Source organism: Giraffa tippelskirchi, chromosome 6, assembly GCF_054371585.1.
Source record: "Giraffa tippelskirchi isolate mGirTip1 chromosome 6, T2T-mGirTip1v1.2.pri, whole genome shotgun sequence".
Classification (NCBI taxonomy): Eukaryota; Metazoa; Chordata; class Mammalia; order Artiodactyla; family Giraffidae; genus Giraffa; species Giraffa tippelskirchi.
The window spans coordinates 132,637,112-132,655,215 of NC_137280.1; the positions used below are offsets into that span (position 1 = coordinate 132,637,112).

At 40.7% G+C, this 18,104-nt stretch overlaps 1 protein-coding gene across 1 annotated transcript in view; it reads right to left on the minus strand.

Annotated features, from left to right (window-relative positions):
• Positions 1-18,104, minus strand: part of HTR4 (5-hydroxytryptamine receptor 4) — a 170,729-nt gene that overhangs the window by 24,481 nt on the left and 128,144 nt on the right. The window contains exons 5-7 of the mRNA XM_081495719.1: positions 4,716-4,869; positions 3,521-3,562; positions 653-1,221 (exon numbers count right to left, since the gene is read on the minus strand). Of these exons, the coding sequence (XP_081351845.1) occupies positions 653-1,221; positions 3,521-3,562; positions 4,716-4,869 (765 nt within the window). The remainder of the gene's footprint in view (positions 1-652; positions 1,222-3,520; positions 3,563-4,715; positions 4,870-18,104) is intronic.

Here is an 18,104-nt window from a genome sequence, read left to right on the forward strand (position 1 = left end):
CTACTCCTACTAATATTTACAATATTATTATTAGTATTATGAGCACTTACTATGTGTCAGGCCCTATATGAATACATTACCCCAATTGTTATAAAAGTCCTATATGATGGTGTTATAATTATTACCATTTTTTACAGTTGAAAAAAGTAAAAATCAAGAAAGATTATGCAAATGATTAGTAGTGGCACTGAGGATCAAAATAAAGACTATTTTACTACGGCTTTAATTACTACCCTAAAATAGTACGTGTAAATAGGAGTAGATAATATATACTGTATTGTTAGTAGGTGTCAGATTTTATACTATATGCTTTACACAGAGTAGCTAATATGATTCTCAAGAAAGCACTGTGATGTAGAGATTGTGATTATGATTTTCATTTTTTAAATGAAATTAAAGGTTCAAAATGGTTAAATGACTTGCCCAAAGTCAAAGAACTCTGGAGGCTGGATTTGAATATAGGCCATTGTCCCCCAATGCCTAAGCACTTATCTGCTACTCTATTCCATTAACAGATGGGAGAAGTTTATTTTAATCTTTGAAAATACTATACAAATTTTTAAGAATAAGCCATCTGGAAACAGAAAACTCAAAAATTACTTCTTCTGAGTCATGCAAGTGATCAAAATCTAACAAGCCCCAGAGCACTCACCTTAGCACATGTGTGGATCCATTAATAGTTGTGGTTGAACAGGGGACAGTCTGGCCCAGAATGGAAGGTCTTCGGTAGCGTTCATCATCACAGCAGAGGATGATGAGGAAGGCACGTCTAAAAGACTTATTCAAGAAGGCATAGAGAAAGGGGTTCAACCCAGAATTGATGTAGCCAAGCCAGAGGAAAGCAGTCCACACCTGTCCGGGAACAGTATAGTCTACGAACGGATCCACAATATTGGTGACAAAGAATGGAGCCCAGCAAAGGCAGAAGCAACCCATGATGATGCACAGAGTCTTGGCTGCTTTGGTCTCTGTCCTCATGCGATGAGTGCTATGCTGGTCTGTTGGTTGGGGCCTGCCCTCTGTGGGGGCTCCTGCCCGTTGTAGCATCTGGATCTGGTGAGCATGCTCCTTAGCTGTGACATAGATGCGATAATAGGCCAGCACCATGAGGAGAAATGGGATGTAGAAGGCTACCACGGAGCAGGTGACGGCGTAGGGCTTGTTGACCATGAAGATACAGTACGTAGAGTTAGAGTTCTGATTGAACTTCCTTTTTTCTATCTGAGAGTTAGAGGGAAAGAGGAAGTGAGGAAGTAGGGTGGGGGGAAAGGAAGAAAAAAGTGAATAGGAAGAAGCAGGAGAGATGAGAAAAATTGTAAGAAAATACAAAGGATAAAAAAGAAGAAGAGAAAAGGAAGATTTGGCAGGTAGAAAGAAAAAGGAAAGAAGTAGCGAAGGAAAGGGAGGGATGGATAAAACAAAAGGGTGAAGGGAAAGAAAATAAAAAAGGTTTATCAGCAAAGCTTTTGCTTTTCTTCTAATAAGCCTACAGCATATAGAACCATGACGGTAGAAAAGGAATACACTTTTGGCTGCTTTGGGTCTTCTTATATCTCAGTATTTCCATAAAAATCTTCCAGAATTTTGATAGGAATTAGAATAGCATGACTGAGGAAAAATGACATTTTTTCAATGTTAAGATTTCCAATTCACAAACATGATAATACTTTCTCTTTATGTAAGTCTTTCAGAATTTATTTCAGTAATATTTTATATTTTTGTATAAACGTCTTTTGCCAGATTTAACCTAAATATTTGCATTTTTATTCTAATGCGAATAGTACTATGCTAAATTCATATTCCAAACTGTCCGCTGCTAATATGAAGAACTCTAAAAAATTTTTGTATATTGGCTATGTATTCAACAATTTTGTTAGATTAGTAACTAGTATTTCATCTTTAGATTCTTCTGAATGTTTTCCATGAATAATCATGTGATCTGCAAATAATGACAATTTCATTTCTTTCTTTCTAGTCTTAATATCATTTTTCCTTGCATGTTGAACTTAATATCTCTAGTACAATACTGAATAAAAATGGTAACAGTGGACACCATTGTTCCAGTCCCAGTTTTAGGAGGGGAGATTTCAATATTTTACTATTAAGTATGACGTTTGCTGTCAGTTTTTTGTCAATGCCCTCTGTTTGAGAAAGCTCCCTTTTATTCTTGCTTTGATGAAAACATTTTAAAATTATGACTGTATATTGAATTTTGTCAATACATTTTTGATAGTAATAATACGATCATATGGGTTTTCTCTTCTTTCTTTAATTCATACAGTGGCATATAGTGTTATATTACTGGTATAAACCTCACTCGCCTTGAATACTGTGATATACTAGATTCATCTTAGGAACTGAAAGACTTTTCCACCTATAAACTCTGCATGCTGATGGCTCTTAGTTATCAGTCTTCTCTAGGAATAGATCTTGGTTGAAGAGAGCTGTGTAACCCAATGACACTTCCCTTCCTGAGGTCAGCCTGCATCCAGGGTAAACATACACATGAATAGAGATATGAATAAAAATATGTATGATAAAAAAATATGCTATTTCATTCATTGTGTACACATTTAGTATATTGTCTTATAGTATATTGTAAGGTTATAGTATATCTTCTTATTGAATTGACATTTTATAATAAAATCTCTTTTTATCTCAGTATTACTTGCCTCAAGTCACAGGAACCTAATCCTATGTTTCACCTAGGAACAAAGATTCATGATTTGCTAATTCAGTATTTGCAGCAACTTTATTACCATGAATAACAAGGATCAACTATACATGTATAGTGAACATCTGGGTTACGCTAGTTTCTCTCTAGGCCAATTCAATGTGAAAATGAGTGAAAGATATGAAATGCAATTACAATATCATGGAGCAAACACTAAGCATGTTAATAGTAAGCAGATGCCCCATTCCCCAGTTACATGAATTAAACAGGGGATGCTTCTGTCTCACTGTCACAAAAGAACACAATTCATGAGGTTATTTCTCTTGGAAGCTCTACGTCAGAAGGTAAGAGTGCTGAGTCCTTGTTACAAAATTTTGATGCACAGAAGCTTATACTTCCAAAGGTCTTCTCCATTAGGGATTAAGTTTAGCACAAACATAAGGACATAGACTCTTGGGTCCAGTAAGCTTGGGCTTAGCTCTAGTCACCACCACTCCCTACCAATGTGACTTAAATTTGTTGACCCTCAGTTTCCTGAGGATGATGACAAGATTACTTCACAGCACTGTTGTGAGTCCTGATCGAGACAATGATTAAATTAACACAGGGCTTGGCACACAGTAAGTGTTCAACATTTGCTGGCCATTATTATATTTATCTACTCATTATTAGAAATTTGAATTTCATTTCCCCCAAGAACGATAAAACTGAAAGCTTGAAAGAAAAGGGATAGGATTTAAAATAAATATCCATCCAGTCTCCCTTGTACGGATCCCTTATCATTTCTCCACTCCTCTGTCCCCAGCATTTCTTTCAGAAGCCCAAGGAACTCTCGTTCTGACATACCACATGCAAATCCTGGCCCAGTCTTGGCTTGGATATCCTTTCCTGGACAAAGAATAAGGCAAGATTAGAGGCTAGGAATGGGATGGAGAGAGGAAGGGGCAGCTCCTATTCTGACTGGTCCTCTTGGGTCAGAGTTCACTCTCAATCTCTTCTCCCCATTCCCTGGTCAGAGTCCAGGGATCCATCTTAAAGTGACTGCCTAACAACTTCCTTGGGGGGGGGATATATATATATATATACACACTTCCCTCATAGCTCAGTAGGTAAAGAATCTACCTGCAATACAGGAGACCTGGGTTCAATTCCTGGGTTGGGAAGATCCCCTGGAGAGGGAAATGGCAACCCACTCCAGTATTCGTGCCTGGAGAATCCCATGGACAGAGGAGCCTGGCAGGCCACAGTCCCTGGGGTCGCAAAGAGTCGGACATGACTTAGCGACTAAACCACAAACCACAACCACATATATATATCCCTGCTAATGGATCCGGACCGTAACTTTCAATCTTCAATGCAAGTTTGATATTGAAAACAAAGTATGTCAGAGTTGGAAACTCTCCAAGAGCATCTAGACAGGAGTTGACAGATGCCTGCAACCTGTGTTTTCCTGCACTGCTCAAAGACACTGTTCCCAATGAGGACCCATGGATCTTCTCATCACAGCCCTTCAGGAAGTGGCTCAGTGACAGAGCTGAGCTCAGGGTACAGTTCTCTGGACTCCGGGCCCATACATTCTCTGGAAACCTCCACCCCCATGACAGGTTTTCCATGGGTCACCATAAGCCTCAAAGGGTCGCAACATGAAATGAGATAAAGGCCTCTTGGGATACATCACATCCCTCAGGCTCTGGAGTTTGTCTGCTAAGTTTTGAATACCTGTTCTGCTATTCACTAGCACATTACTTCACCATTTTGAACCTGAGTTTTCTCATCTGTGAAATAGGGGGAAATTATTATAATTTTCCCAAAGGGATGCTGCTGTCAGGATTACATGTATTTAACGTACTGCTTTCTGGCATACAGTAAACTTTCAAAAATGTTAGCCTGCTTTTTGTTGTTGCTGTTGTTGTTATTGTTGTTACTCTGTGAGGATCTTTCTTAGGATACCCACCTAACCTGACATTGTTTGTTTATTTAGAATCCCAAGGAAACAAAGTTAGTCAGACAGTAAACCCATAGGGTCTGCATGAGTACTCACCAAATCAATTATTCCAATGTTATTCCATCCTTGCATTATAGGGAGAAAAGAGATAAACATGGGGATGACCCAGCAGCCTCCCAGCATTAATGCGATGCGCAGAGGGGTCATCTTGTTCCTATAGACCAAAGGCTGGCAACAGATGGCATAATACCTGGAGAGAGAATAGAGGGGGTGGGTGCCAAGGGAAAGGACAGATGAGAGGGAGAAGGAGGAGGCATAATTCATGAGAGGGAAGTACGGAGGAGAAGAGAAATAAGAAGAGGAAATAGTGGGAAAGGGGGAAATTAGAGGGGGAAGTAGAGAATAAAAATAAAGAAGGAGGAGAAAAGAATGAGAAGGGAGAGATTGGATGAGTGAGTAATAGAGGAAGGGGGGGAGAAGGGAGAGAGAAGTGGGAGAAGAACAGAGAAAATAAAAAGCAATTGTACAATAAAATATTGTATTGTCCAGTGAGTTTCTGCTACTATAAATATAAACTTTAGATCACACATATGAGAACCATTACCAGACATTGGTCCCATATCCCTCTTCCTCTCCCAATACCTGAGAAACTCAACATATACCTGAGAGTCTGCTCCATCTCAGGCACAGACCTAACACTACCCTCGTGCCTAGGCATTTTAAAGGCTACTGCCCAGCTCTCTGGGCCTCTGCGTCCAGATGTAAGCAGTCCTTTTGACAACAACGAGAGGTGACTCAGAGTTGACCCTACATCTGAGCTCTAAGAATAGTATCCCAAACTTGTCCCCATCCTCTTGATACCTACCTATACTGAGGTGATGCTCTAAGTCGGTGTTCTTTGAATTTTGGTCCAGGGATTCTGCCCTTCTTCTCTATATCAGACTCACCTGAGGAGATCTGCTTAAAATGCAGATTTCAGAGATCTCCTAAAATAGAGCCTGAGGGGGAGGAACCTGGAATTTGCATTCTGACCAGTGGAAATCATCACTGCTGTTTGCTACGTATGTCCAGTTCCTGGCCTCCTTGTGGTTGAATGGGGCCAGTTGACTATTTGGGCCTGAATCATGAATAAAATTGACATGTGCTATTTCTGAGCTGAAGCATTTAATTGTTTCTCTGATGCCAAGAATGTAAAGTTTCAAATATTTCCTGCCCCATCATTTCCTACCTACTGGTAGAGACCATCTCATTTCCATTTATCAGGGTCTGATCTTTTTCAGGGGACTCTCTGCTCATGGTTTCCAGAGCTCAGATTCTGCCTATGGTACTGAAAGTGAAAGTGAAGTCGCTCAGTCGTGTCTGACTCTTTGTGACCCCATGGACTGGGGCCTACCAGGTTCCTCCGTACATGGTATTTTCCAGGCAATAGTACTGGAGTAGGTTGCCATTTCCTTCTCCAGGCGATCTTCCCGACCCAGGGATCGAACCCAGGTCTCCCGCATTATAGAGAGATGCTTTACCATCTGAGCCACCAAGGAAGTCCTACCTATGGTACTAGCTTTCTTCTTATCTCCAGAGAGAGGTACAACTTGCCCCACTCAATGCTCTGGCCTCTAACTCCTAGACTGCTCCTTGTATGGTGTTCCAATCTTGGAGACCATTATTTCCATGCCCAGACAGTTCACTGAATCTGACCACAAGTAAAATATCATGGTAAGCCTATCAGCCATTTGTCTTTGGAAAAGTCAAAGAAAAAAATGCAAGAAGATAGCCTGGAGGCTAAGACTATTCTTTAAGATTTTACACCATTTAATGATAAGCCACCCCCTTATACCCTTCATTTTATGCAATTCACTTTGTTAATTTTTACCACCTCTTCCTTTCTTTTCTTAATTCAAAGCCTAACTAATAGAACAAAGGCTATATTCTTTGAAAAGCTGGTGGTAGGATGAGTTGGGAGAGAGGGTGAAATGAGAAGGAAAGCCCAGTGTTGGAGCATGAGAAGAGACTGTCGTAGGATCTGGGAGGGGAGAATTATACCCTTCCCTCTAAGGCATCAAGAGTAGCTGATCAAATTGTGTCAGGGAGCTCCCTGTATCCAGCAAGATAGTGGAGTGTCCTGATATGGACCAGAGTGCAAAGAACAACAAACCAAAGAATGGGAGAGGGAATTACTCAGGAACTCATTTTCTTTATCTATAAAACTGACATGGTAGCCAAATCTAACTAAGGCTAACCCAGTAATGGAAAGAATCATGATTAAGTGGAATTCTCTTCACACTCTTGACTTATATAAGAAAGGCATATTTTTCTGAATAGCTGTATTAATAATCATCAGAGGTTTACTTACAAAAAGTTGATGAGTTTGGAGTACATGAAAACATAATTTTTTTTCTTCAAATTTTGCTCCCTTCCTCACTTCCTGCTAGAGGGCCTAGATTAGCTAGATTAGATATTGGTTTTGTACATTTACCATCTTTCCTCTTTTTTCCTGGTAATAGCATCCCAAGTCCTTTGGGAATTCTCTTTTCACTTGCTGTTGTATACTTGGGAAAATAAATGATGTGACTCTGACTTTTCCAGCCAGGGAGTGACCTAATCATACATTTTCCTGGAACTCTGAATGTCATGAAGAGTGATGCGAAGATGGGAAAGTCAGCAAAGGTCCCTCTATTCCCACAGCTGCCTCCTGCTCTCAGCAGGACTGAGAGTAGCTCCTGCTCCTTAAATATTTGGGCAGTCATGCTCTTGCCCCTTTGGGTCCTCATTCTTTAGTTCTTCCTTCAATTAAACAAGCCACCTTATATCTTTCCACTAAATTCCCTTTTTTGCAGTTGATGTTATGGGTTGAAATGCATTTCCCTCTCCCAAATGATATGCTGAAATCCAAACCTTCAGTGCCTTGGAATATGGACTTACTTGCAAGCAGGTTCTTTAGAGAAGTAATAAAATTAAAATGAGGTGATTAGGATGGTCCTTAATCCAACATGACTGAAATCCTTATAAAAATGGAAAGTTAGACAAGACAGACATGCTCAGAGACAAAATGGCAATGTGAAGACAGAGGACTGAGGACTGAAATGATGCTTTAGCAAGCCAAAAAAAACCCACCAAAGAGCGCCAGCAAAACACTTGAAGACAGGAAGAGGCAAGGAAGAATCTTTTCCCTACAGGTTCAGAGGGAGCTGCTGCTGCTGCTGCTAAGTCGCTTCAGTCATGTCCGACTCTGTGCGACCCCATAGACGGCAGCCCAACAGGCTCCACCGTCCCGGGATTCTCCAGGCAAGAATACTGGAGTGGGTTGCCATTTCCTTCTCCAGTGCATGAAAGGGAAAAGTGAAAGTGAAGTCGCTCAGTCGTGTCTGACTCTTAGTGACCCCATGGACCGTAGCCTACCAGGCTCCTCCGTCCATGGGATTTTCCAGACAAGAGTACTGGAGTGGGGTGCCATTGCCTACTCCGTCAGAGGGAGCAGGGACCTGCTAACACCTTGATTTCAGATGTCTAGTCTCTAGAACTGAGATAATAAATATCCTGTTGTTCCAAGCCACTCAGTTTGTGGTACTTTGTTATGACAGCTCTAGCAAAACCTAATAAAGTTGGCTAAAAGAAGTTTCTGCTACTTGTAACCAAAGTACCTTGCCTCAGTGAAAATGGTTCTGAATGCCAGATGTGTCCTTCATACAAACTTTGTTCTAAGTAAGAATGCTTTCATTTTTATTCACTACACCTCCAGGTCAAAGCTCAAATCATAGCATCTCTTCATCCACCAACCCAAAGAAGGCAGTCAAAAAATAACTGAAAAAATGATGCTTCCCTATCTTTGCTGAATAACTTATGATTTTTGAGGTTTGGAACAGGTACCAAGATACTGGGTAAAGACAAGAGACTTCAGGAATTTGGTTGGATCTCCATTGTCATGTAGATTCAAAAACTCAAAAAGACAAAACCAACTCAAATATTTTATAGGACAAAAGGTATGTTTGAAGAGGCAAGATGAAGATTCTTCTGATTTCCATAAGCAGATATGTATGTTTAGAGGATTATGTTGGGAAGACAATAGAATTTACAGAAAAGGACTATGACCACATGGTTATACTCGTGCTCCTTCATAGCTCAGTTGGTAAAAATCTACCTGCAATGCAGGAGACCTCGGTTCAATTCCTGGGTTAGGAAGATCCTCTGAAGAAGGGAAAGGCTACCTACTTCAGTATTATTGAGCTTCCCTGTGGCTCAGCTGTTAAAGAATTCACCCGTAATGTGGCAGAGCCGGGTTCGATCCCTGGGTTGGGAAGATCCCCTAGAGAAGGGACAGGCTACCCACTCTAGTATTCTGGCCTGGAGAATTCCATGGACTGTATAGTACAGGGGGTCGCAGAGTCAGACACAACTGAGTGACTTTCACTTTCACTTTCTTTTCTAAGCCTAGTGTGGCCAAGGTGATTGTCTGATTTCACAGCATGATGAATATCATGTGGACAATAAGATCTCCCCAAGTTCTGTTGTCCAAACGTTCTATGCATTAATTTGCATTGTTGTTGCTTGGTCACTAAGTCATATCTGACTCTTTTGTGATTTCATGGACTGTAGCCTGCCTGGATCCTCTGTCCATGAGATTTCTCAGGAAAGAATACTGGAGTGAGTTGCCATCTCCTTTTCCGTGGGAATCTTCCCAACCCAGGGATCGAACCTGCATCTCCTGCATTGACAGGTGGATTCTTGACCACTGAGCCACTTAACTTGCATTGCCCTTGGTTACTTGGAGGTGCTGCTACAGAAATAATGGTGACAGGTTCCTTTTTGAAATTCAACTTTAAGAGGCATCCTGTGGATGCAGTATACATCCTACCTATCCCTTACACATTTACATACACAGTCTGTGCCCTGAACAATGAGGACCTGGAATAAAGTTGCTTGGAAAGTTCATTTCCCAGAGGGTTTCATGCACAGACAGCTGTAGAAAGTTACTCTTGCATGATGTGAGGTGGGGGCTTCTCTGGTGGCTCAGATGGTAAAGAATCTGCTTGCAATGTAGGAGACTGAGGTTCAGTCCTTGGGTTGGGAAGATCCCCTGGAGAAGGGTACGGCTATCCACTCCAGTATTCTTGCCTAGAGAATCCCATGGTCAGAGAAGTCTGGTGGGGTACAGTCCATGGGGTCGCAAAGAGTCACGATTGAGCGACTAACACACACACACACACAAACTGATGTTAGGTGGTGGAGCAAGCCTAGGAAAAGTCCTTTATTTCCTACTATAAAAACTAACAATAAGTAAAAGGGAAAAAAGAATTTTATTTTATTTTCTCTAAGCTATATTGAAATTGTGAATTACAGGTAAGGATGACTAAGAAAAATACTAAATTGTGTCTACGTATGTGTTTTACTTAAATATCCTCCTCTACACTTTCAATCTGGTGTCATGTCTTACAATAAAAATTATATGATTTTTAAGACTAAAAACTATAAGGTTTTTATTTTGAGCGCAAATTAGAGCACTCACTTGACTTTGTGGGCCCAAGATTCTTACCAAGGCCTTGGCGCCCTTGAGACAGCTGTCATAAATAAGCCACCTCATATCCTTCTAATTTCTTTCCTCATATCTCTCCAATCTTTGCTTTCTAGTAAAGGATCCAGAAAAATAAACATCCTCTTGAAGGATGTAAATTAAGTATGTGAAAATCAATATCACTGAATAAAATGATGAATAAAAATTAAGTTCCACTATTAACTGACTAATGGAGGGAGGTCCTTTAACATTCTAGCTTTGTTTGTAGATCAAGGACCAGATAGAAATCAAAAAACTTGATTTTTACCTATCATGGTTGCTTTTAATGCTTACATTGGGACTATATTAACAGTGTTAATAACAAACATATTTTTCCTATAATGAACTGCCCCCCAAACACATGTGCAACACTGACAGAAATAGCTAGTTAAATTTGCAAGTTATTTGGAGTTTACGAAAAGCATGCTGAGTTAATAAATAATAAGAGCTACTCTTCATTTCCTAAAGGAGATCAGTCCTGGGTGTTCATTGGAAGGATTGATGTTGAAGCTAAAACTCCAAAGCTAATACTTTGGCCACCTCATGCGAAGAGTTGACTCATTGGAAAAGACTCTGATGCTGGGAAGGATTGGGGGCAGGAGGAGAAGGGGATGACAGAGGCTGAGATGGCTGGATGGCATCACTGACTCGATGGACATGGGTTTGGCTAAACTCCGGGAGTTGGTGATGGACAGGGAGGCCTGGCGTGCTGCAGTTCGTGGGGTCGCAAAGAGTCGGACACGACTGAGCGACTGAACTGAACTGAACTTCATTTCCTTACCAAAGAAATTTCCTACTTGTATAATCTCATTTGGTCCTCCTCACAACTACTTTTGAGAAAGGAACTATGCTGCTGCTGCTAAGTCGCTTCAGTCGTGTCCGACTCTGTGCGACCCCATAGACGGCAGCCCAGCAGGCTCCCCCGTCCCTGGGATTCTCCAGGCAAGAACACTGGAGTGGGTTGCCATTTCCTTCTCCAATGCATGAGAGTGAAAAGTGAAAGTGAAGTCGCTCAGTTGTGTTCGACTCTTAGCAACCCCATGGACTGCAGCCTACCAGGCTCCTCCGTCCATGGGAGTTTCCAGGCAAGAGTACTGGAGTGGGGTGCCATTGCCTTCTCCAAAAGGAACTATAAATGCACTCATTTCACAAATGAGGAAACAGAGAAGTGTCAAGACTTGTCCAAGGTCCCATTGGTGGTAAGAACCAAGCTGAGATCTGGCCCAGGCAGCCTGACACAAGGGCCAGGACGTTGACCTCATTACTATCACTTCACTCTGTCACTCCCCTGAAATCCCCAAGGGATTGTTCTAATTCTTCACAAGCCATTTTAAAAAACAATCAAAACATAAAAAATGTTCAATCTCAAAACTTGAAGGATCCTCAAAATCCCCAAATCCCCAAATCTCTTCTAAAATGAAGCATATCCAAGCCTGCATGAAAGCACTAGGACTGGGAATTCACCAAGTCCTACAACAGTACACTCTAAACTTAAGACTATCCTGAAGTTAAAAAGGTCTCCTGCAAAACTGATTTTCTGTAACTTCCAGTTTTACCCTCTGTCTCGAATTAAAATTTCTATCTCTAATTTCCCTTCTGCACAGTGGTCCTAGATATCTAAGGAGAGCTTTTACATTCCTCTTAAGTTTTATTTTCTGCAGGGAAAAATATTCCCAGTTGCATGCAACCCAGGTTGATTTTTCATACCAAAGTATATTTTGCAATGATGGAGACCTATTTTATTGTTATAATTGGAAGTTCAGCTCAGTCGCTTAGTCGTGTCCGACTCTTTGCAACCCCATGAATTGCAGCACACCAGGCTTCCCTGTCCATCACCAGCTCCCAGACTTTACCCAAACCCATGTCCATCGAGTCAGTGATGCCATCCAACCATCTCATCCTCTGTCGTCTCCTTCTCTTCCTGCCCCCAATCCTTCCCAGCATTAGGATCTTTTCCAATGAGTCAACTCTTCGCATGAGGTGGCCAAAGTATTGGAGTTTCAGCTTCAACATCAGTCCTTCCAATGAACACCCAGGACTGATCTCCTTTAGGATGGACTGGTTGGATCTCCTTGCAGTCCAAGGGACTCTCAAGAGTCTTCTCCAACACCACACTTCAAAAGCATCAATTCTTCGGCACTCAGCTTACTTCACCATCCAACTCTCACATCCATATATGACTACTGGAAAAACCATAGCCTTGACTAGACGGGCCTTTGTTGGTAAAGTAATGTCTCTGCTTTTAAATATGCTATCTATGTTGGTTATAACCTTCCTTCCAAGGAGTAAGCGTCTTTTAATTTCGTGGCTGCAATCACCATCAGCAGTGATTTTGGAGCCTAAAAAAATAAAGTCTGACACTGTTTCCACTGTTTCCCCATCTATTTCCCATGAAGTGATGGGACCAGATGCCATGATCTTAGTTTTCTGAACATTGAGCTTTAAGCCAACTTTTTCACTCTCTTTTTTCACTTTCATTAAGAGGCTCTTTAGTTCTTCCTCACTTTCTGCCATAAGGGTGGTGTCATCCGCATATCTGAGGTTATTGATATTTCTCCCAGCAATCTTGATTCCAGCTTGTGTTGCTTCCAGCCCAGCGTTTCTCATGATGTACTCTGCATATAAATTAAATAAGCAGGGTGACAATATACAGCCTTGACGTACTCCTTTTCCTATTTGGAACCAGTCTGTTGTTCCATGTCCAGTTCTAACTGTTGCTTCCTGACCTGCATATGGGTTTCTCAAGTGACAGGTCAGATGGTCTGGTATTCCCATCTCTTTCAGAATTTTCCACAGTTTATTGTGATCCACACAATCAAAGGCTTTGGCATAGTCAATAAAGCAGAAATAGATGTTTTTCGGGAACTCTCTTGCTTTTTCGATGATCCAACGGATGTTGGCAATTTGATCTCTGGTTCCTCGGTCTTTTCTAAAACCAGCTTGAACATCTGGAAGGTCACGGTTCACGTATTGCTGAAGCCTGGCTTGGAGAATTTTGAGCATTACTTTACTAGCGTGTGAGATGAGTGCAATTGTGCAGTAGTTTGAACATTCTTTGGCATTGCCTTTCTTTGGGATTGGAATGAAAACTGACCTTTTCCAGTCCTGTGGCCACTGCTGAGTACTCCAGATTTGCTGGCATATCAAGTGCAGCACTTTCACAGCATCATCTGTTAGGATTTGAAATAGCTCAACTGGAATTCTATCATCTCCACTAGCTTTGTTTTTAGTGATGCTTTCTAAGGGCCACTTGACTTCACATTCCAGGATGTCTGGCTCTAGGTGAGTGATCACACCATCGTGATTATCTGCATCAAGAAGATCTGTTTTGTACAGTTCTTCTGTGTATTCTTGCCACCTCTTCTTAATATCTTCTGCTTCTGTTAGGTCCATACCATTTCTGTCCTTTATCGAGCCTATCTTTGCATGAAATATTCCCTTGGTATCTCTAATTTTCTTGAAGAAATCTCTAGTCTTTCCCATTCTGTTGTTTTCCTCTATTTCTTTGCATTGATTGCTGAGGAAGGCTTTCTTATCTCTTGTTGCTATTCTTTGGAACTCTGCATTCAGATGGGAATATCTTTCCTTTTCTCCTTTGCTTTTTGCTTCTCTTCTTTTCCCAGCTATTTGTAAGGCATCCTCAGAGAGCCATTTTGCTTTTTTGCATTTCTTTTCCATGGGGATGGTCTTGATCCCTGTCTCCTGTACAGTGTCACGAACCTCTGTCCATAATTCATCAGGCATTCTGTCTATCAGATCTAGCCCCTTAAATCTATTTCTCACTTCCACTGTATAATCATAAGGGATTTGATTGAGGTCATACCTGAATGGTCTAGTGGTTTTCCCTACTTTCTTCAATTTAAGTCTGAATTTGGCAATAAGCAGTTCATGATCTGAGCCACAGTCAGCTCCCAGTCTTGTTTTTGCTGACTGTATAGAGCTTCTCCATCTTTGGCTGCAAAGAATATAATCAGTCTGATTTCGGTGTTGACCATCTGGTGATGTCCAAGTATAGAGTCTTCTCTTGTGTTGTTGGAAGAGGGTGTTTGCTATGATCAGTGCATTCTCTTGGCAAAACTCTATTAGCCTTTGCCCTGCTTCATTCTGTACTCCAAGGCCTAATTTGCCTGTTACGCCAGGTGTTTCCTGACTTCTTACTTTTACATTCCAGTCCCCTATAATGAAAAGGACATCTTTTTTGGGTGTTAGTTCTAAAAGGTCTTGTAGGTCTTCATAGAACCGTTCAAGTTCAACTTCTTCAGCATTACTGGTCGGGGCATAGACTTGGATTACCGTGATATTGACTGGTTTGCCTTGGAAACGAACAGAGATCATTCTGTCATTTTTGAGATTGCATCCAAGTACTGCATTTCGGACTCTTTTGTTGACCATGATGGCTACTCCATTTCTTCTAAGGGATTCCTGCCCACAGGAGTAGATATAATGGTCATCTGAGTTAAATTCACCCATTCCAGTCCATCTTAGTTCACTGATTCCTAGAATGTTGACGTTCACTTTTGCCATCTCCTTTTGACCACTTCCAATTTGCCTTGATTCATGGAGCTAACATTCTAGGTTCCTATGCAATATTGCTTTTTACAGCATCGGACTTTGCTTCTATCACCAGTTACATCCACAGCTGGGTATTGTTTTTGATTTGGCTCCATCCCCTCATTCTTTCTGGAGTTACCCGAGGACCACACTTTGATACAATTGTCTTAGAGGTTTTTTTTTTTTTTTTTTTTTAATAAATTTATTTATTTTAGTTGGGGGCTAATTACTTTACAATATTGTAATAGTTTTTGCCATACATTGACATGAATCAGCCATGGGTTTACATGTGTTCCCCTTCCTGGACCCCCCACCCACCTCCCTCCCCATCCCATCCTTCTGGATCATCCCATTGCCCCGGCCCTGAGCCCTTGTCACATGCATCGAACATGGAATGGTGTTCTCTTTCACATATGATAATATACATGTTTCAATGCTATTCTCCCAGAACGTCCCACCCTCACCTTCTCCCTCAGAGTCCATAAAATTGTTCCATGCATCTGTGTCTCTTATTCTGTCTCGCATATAGGGTTATCGTTACCATCTTTCAAATTCCATATATATGCATTAGTATACTGTATTGTTGTTTTTCTTTCTGGCTTACTTCACTCTGTATAATGGGCTCCAGTTTCATCCATCTCAGTCGAACCGACTCAAATGTATTTTTTTTAATGGCTGAGTAATATTCCATTGTGTATATGTACCACAGCTTCCTTATCCATTCGTCTGCTGATGGACATCTAGGTTGCTTCCATGTCCTGGCTATTGTAAACAGTGCTGCGATGAACATTGGGGTACACGCGTCTCTTTCAACCTCATAATCTCTAACCCTAATCTCTTTAACAAGTGGTGCTGGGAAAACTGGTCAACCACTTGTAAAAGAATGAAACTAGAACACTTCCTAACACCGTACACAAAAATAAACTCAAAATGGATTAAAGATCTAAACGTAAGACCAGAAACAATAAAACTCCTAGAGGAAAACATAGGCAAAACACTCTCCGACATAAATCACAGCAGGATCCTCCATGACCCACCTCCCAGAATATTGGAAATAAAAGCAAAAATAAACAAATGGGACCTAATTAAAATTAAAAGCTTTTGCACAACAAAGGAAACTATAAACAAGGTGAAAAGACAGCCTTCAGAATGGGAGAAAATAATAGCAAATGAAGCAACAGACAAACAATTAATATCAAAAATATACAAGCAACTTCTGCAGCTGAATTCCCGAAAAACAAACGACCCAATCAAAAAATGGGCCAAAGAACTAAACAGACATTTCTCCAAAGAAGACATACAGATGGCTAACAAACACATGAAAAGATGCTCAACATCACTCATTATTAGAGAAATGCAAATCAAAACCACAATGAGGTATCATTTCACACCAGTCAGAATGGCTGCTATCCAAAAGTCTACAAGCAATAAATGCTGGAGAGAGTGTGGAGAAAAGGGAACCCTCTTACACTGTTGGTGGGAATGCAAACTAGTACAGCCACTATGGAGAACAGTGTGGAGATTCCTTAAAAAACTGGGAATAGAACTGCCATATGACCCAGCAATCCCACTGCTGGGCATATACACCGAGGAAACCAGAATTGAAAGAGTCTTAGAGGTTTTTGAATGCTATGCTAGGAAGAGTCACCAAAAGTCTTTTTGAACTGGGAAATATCCATCACAATCAACACTGTTCTACCAAAGGAACTGAATTACAACAAATTCAAGAAAAAGAGTGGTTGGTTCACAGGCTAGCTGGATAGTATTCATCAGAAAAAGTAATTCTGTCTCATCTCAGGACTAGGTTAATCTACTGGATTAATCTAGGTCTGTTGTCTAGACTTCCACTGGACAATTCACACTCTTTTTTTAACTAGAAAACTTTTACAAAGTGGTTAAGTAAATGTTTAAATGACAAATAAGGTTCCAGATGGCCAGGATTAACTAAAACGTAGCAAGGATATTTACAAAGTAATATATTATGCAAAACATTTCCAAGTATTGCTCACAAAACTCCATTAAAATCCCCTTTGGTAGACCAGTCACTAGCTCCCCCAACTATAGCCATGTGTAAATGTGTGATCAAATTGCTTTTAAATGTCTCTGGGGACACAATTTACTTTGACAACTTTTAGAAGGCAGTCGTGTAATTTTAAGTTCCATGCTAATCTTTCCCACTCCTCTTGCAATTAAGGAAAATTCTTCCTCCTCACTTACTGCCCTCCCAACCACAATGAAGGCAGAAGGAGCAAAGAGAACAACTTGGAGCCCTAGACTTTCAGAATTAGAGGAGATTTTAGCAGTCATCTTACGTTTTTGCATCTCTGTGGTCTTAGAATCAGTTACTTAACCTCTCCAAGACTCAGTTTCCTCATCTGGGACTGTTAGGTCCAGCTCATTGACTGGCTGTGAGAACTGATGAACAATATGTTTAAAACTAAGGAAGTTTCTGACACACAAAGCTTAAGAAAGAGTAGTTACTATTTTTATTCCAAGCCCCTCTGATCTTATATGTATGCGTGCGTGTGTTCTAAGTCACTTCAGTTGTGTCCAACTCTGTGTGACTGCATGGACTACAGCCCACCAGGCTCCTCTGTTCATGGGGATTCTCTGGGCAAGAGTACTGGAATGGGCTGCCATGCCATCCTCCAGGGGATCTTCCCAACCCACGGATCGAACCTGCATCTTTTACATCTCCTTGATTGGCAGGCAGGTTCTTTACCACTGGTGCCACCTGGGAAGCCCCAATCTTATATGTATATATGTGTATATATATATATCATAAATATTATTGTAAACAAATTAAAGTGCATTTTGGAACTGGAACTCTAAATCATTTAACAAATAAAATAGAAGCCACTGAGTTCGACCTCTTTCTTGGTCATTGATTCTAAGAAACAAAGGCAAATGAGTTGATCCTTCAAAGTGAATGGAAACAATGAGACCATACTGGCTACAAAGCAGTGAGGTTGATTAGATGTAGCATCCTCTCATTGATTTCATCCAGGCTCAGTTTTTCTACCTGGGATGGCTGAAGATCACATCTTGGATGATCCACATAAATCAAATCTCCAATTAAGATCAGCTAAAGAAAAACATGTCAATCACGGGAGAGAAGAGATGAAGTATCAGGTGGCTGATAAGACCTGGATTTTGGAATGGAATAAGAAAACAGAAACCTTTCATCACAAATATTTTCACAATTCCTAATCAATAAAGCACAATCATCTTTAAAATTTAGGAGTAAAGTGTTAAAGATCTTCACTGAACCAGCAAACTTAGGATTTGCATTTTGCCTTTAGCAAGAAAATCAGTATGTTCTAGTCTCAAATATTTCATGCATGTTCCTTCTGACTTTGGACAAATTTTTGGACACTACACATCTTTGT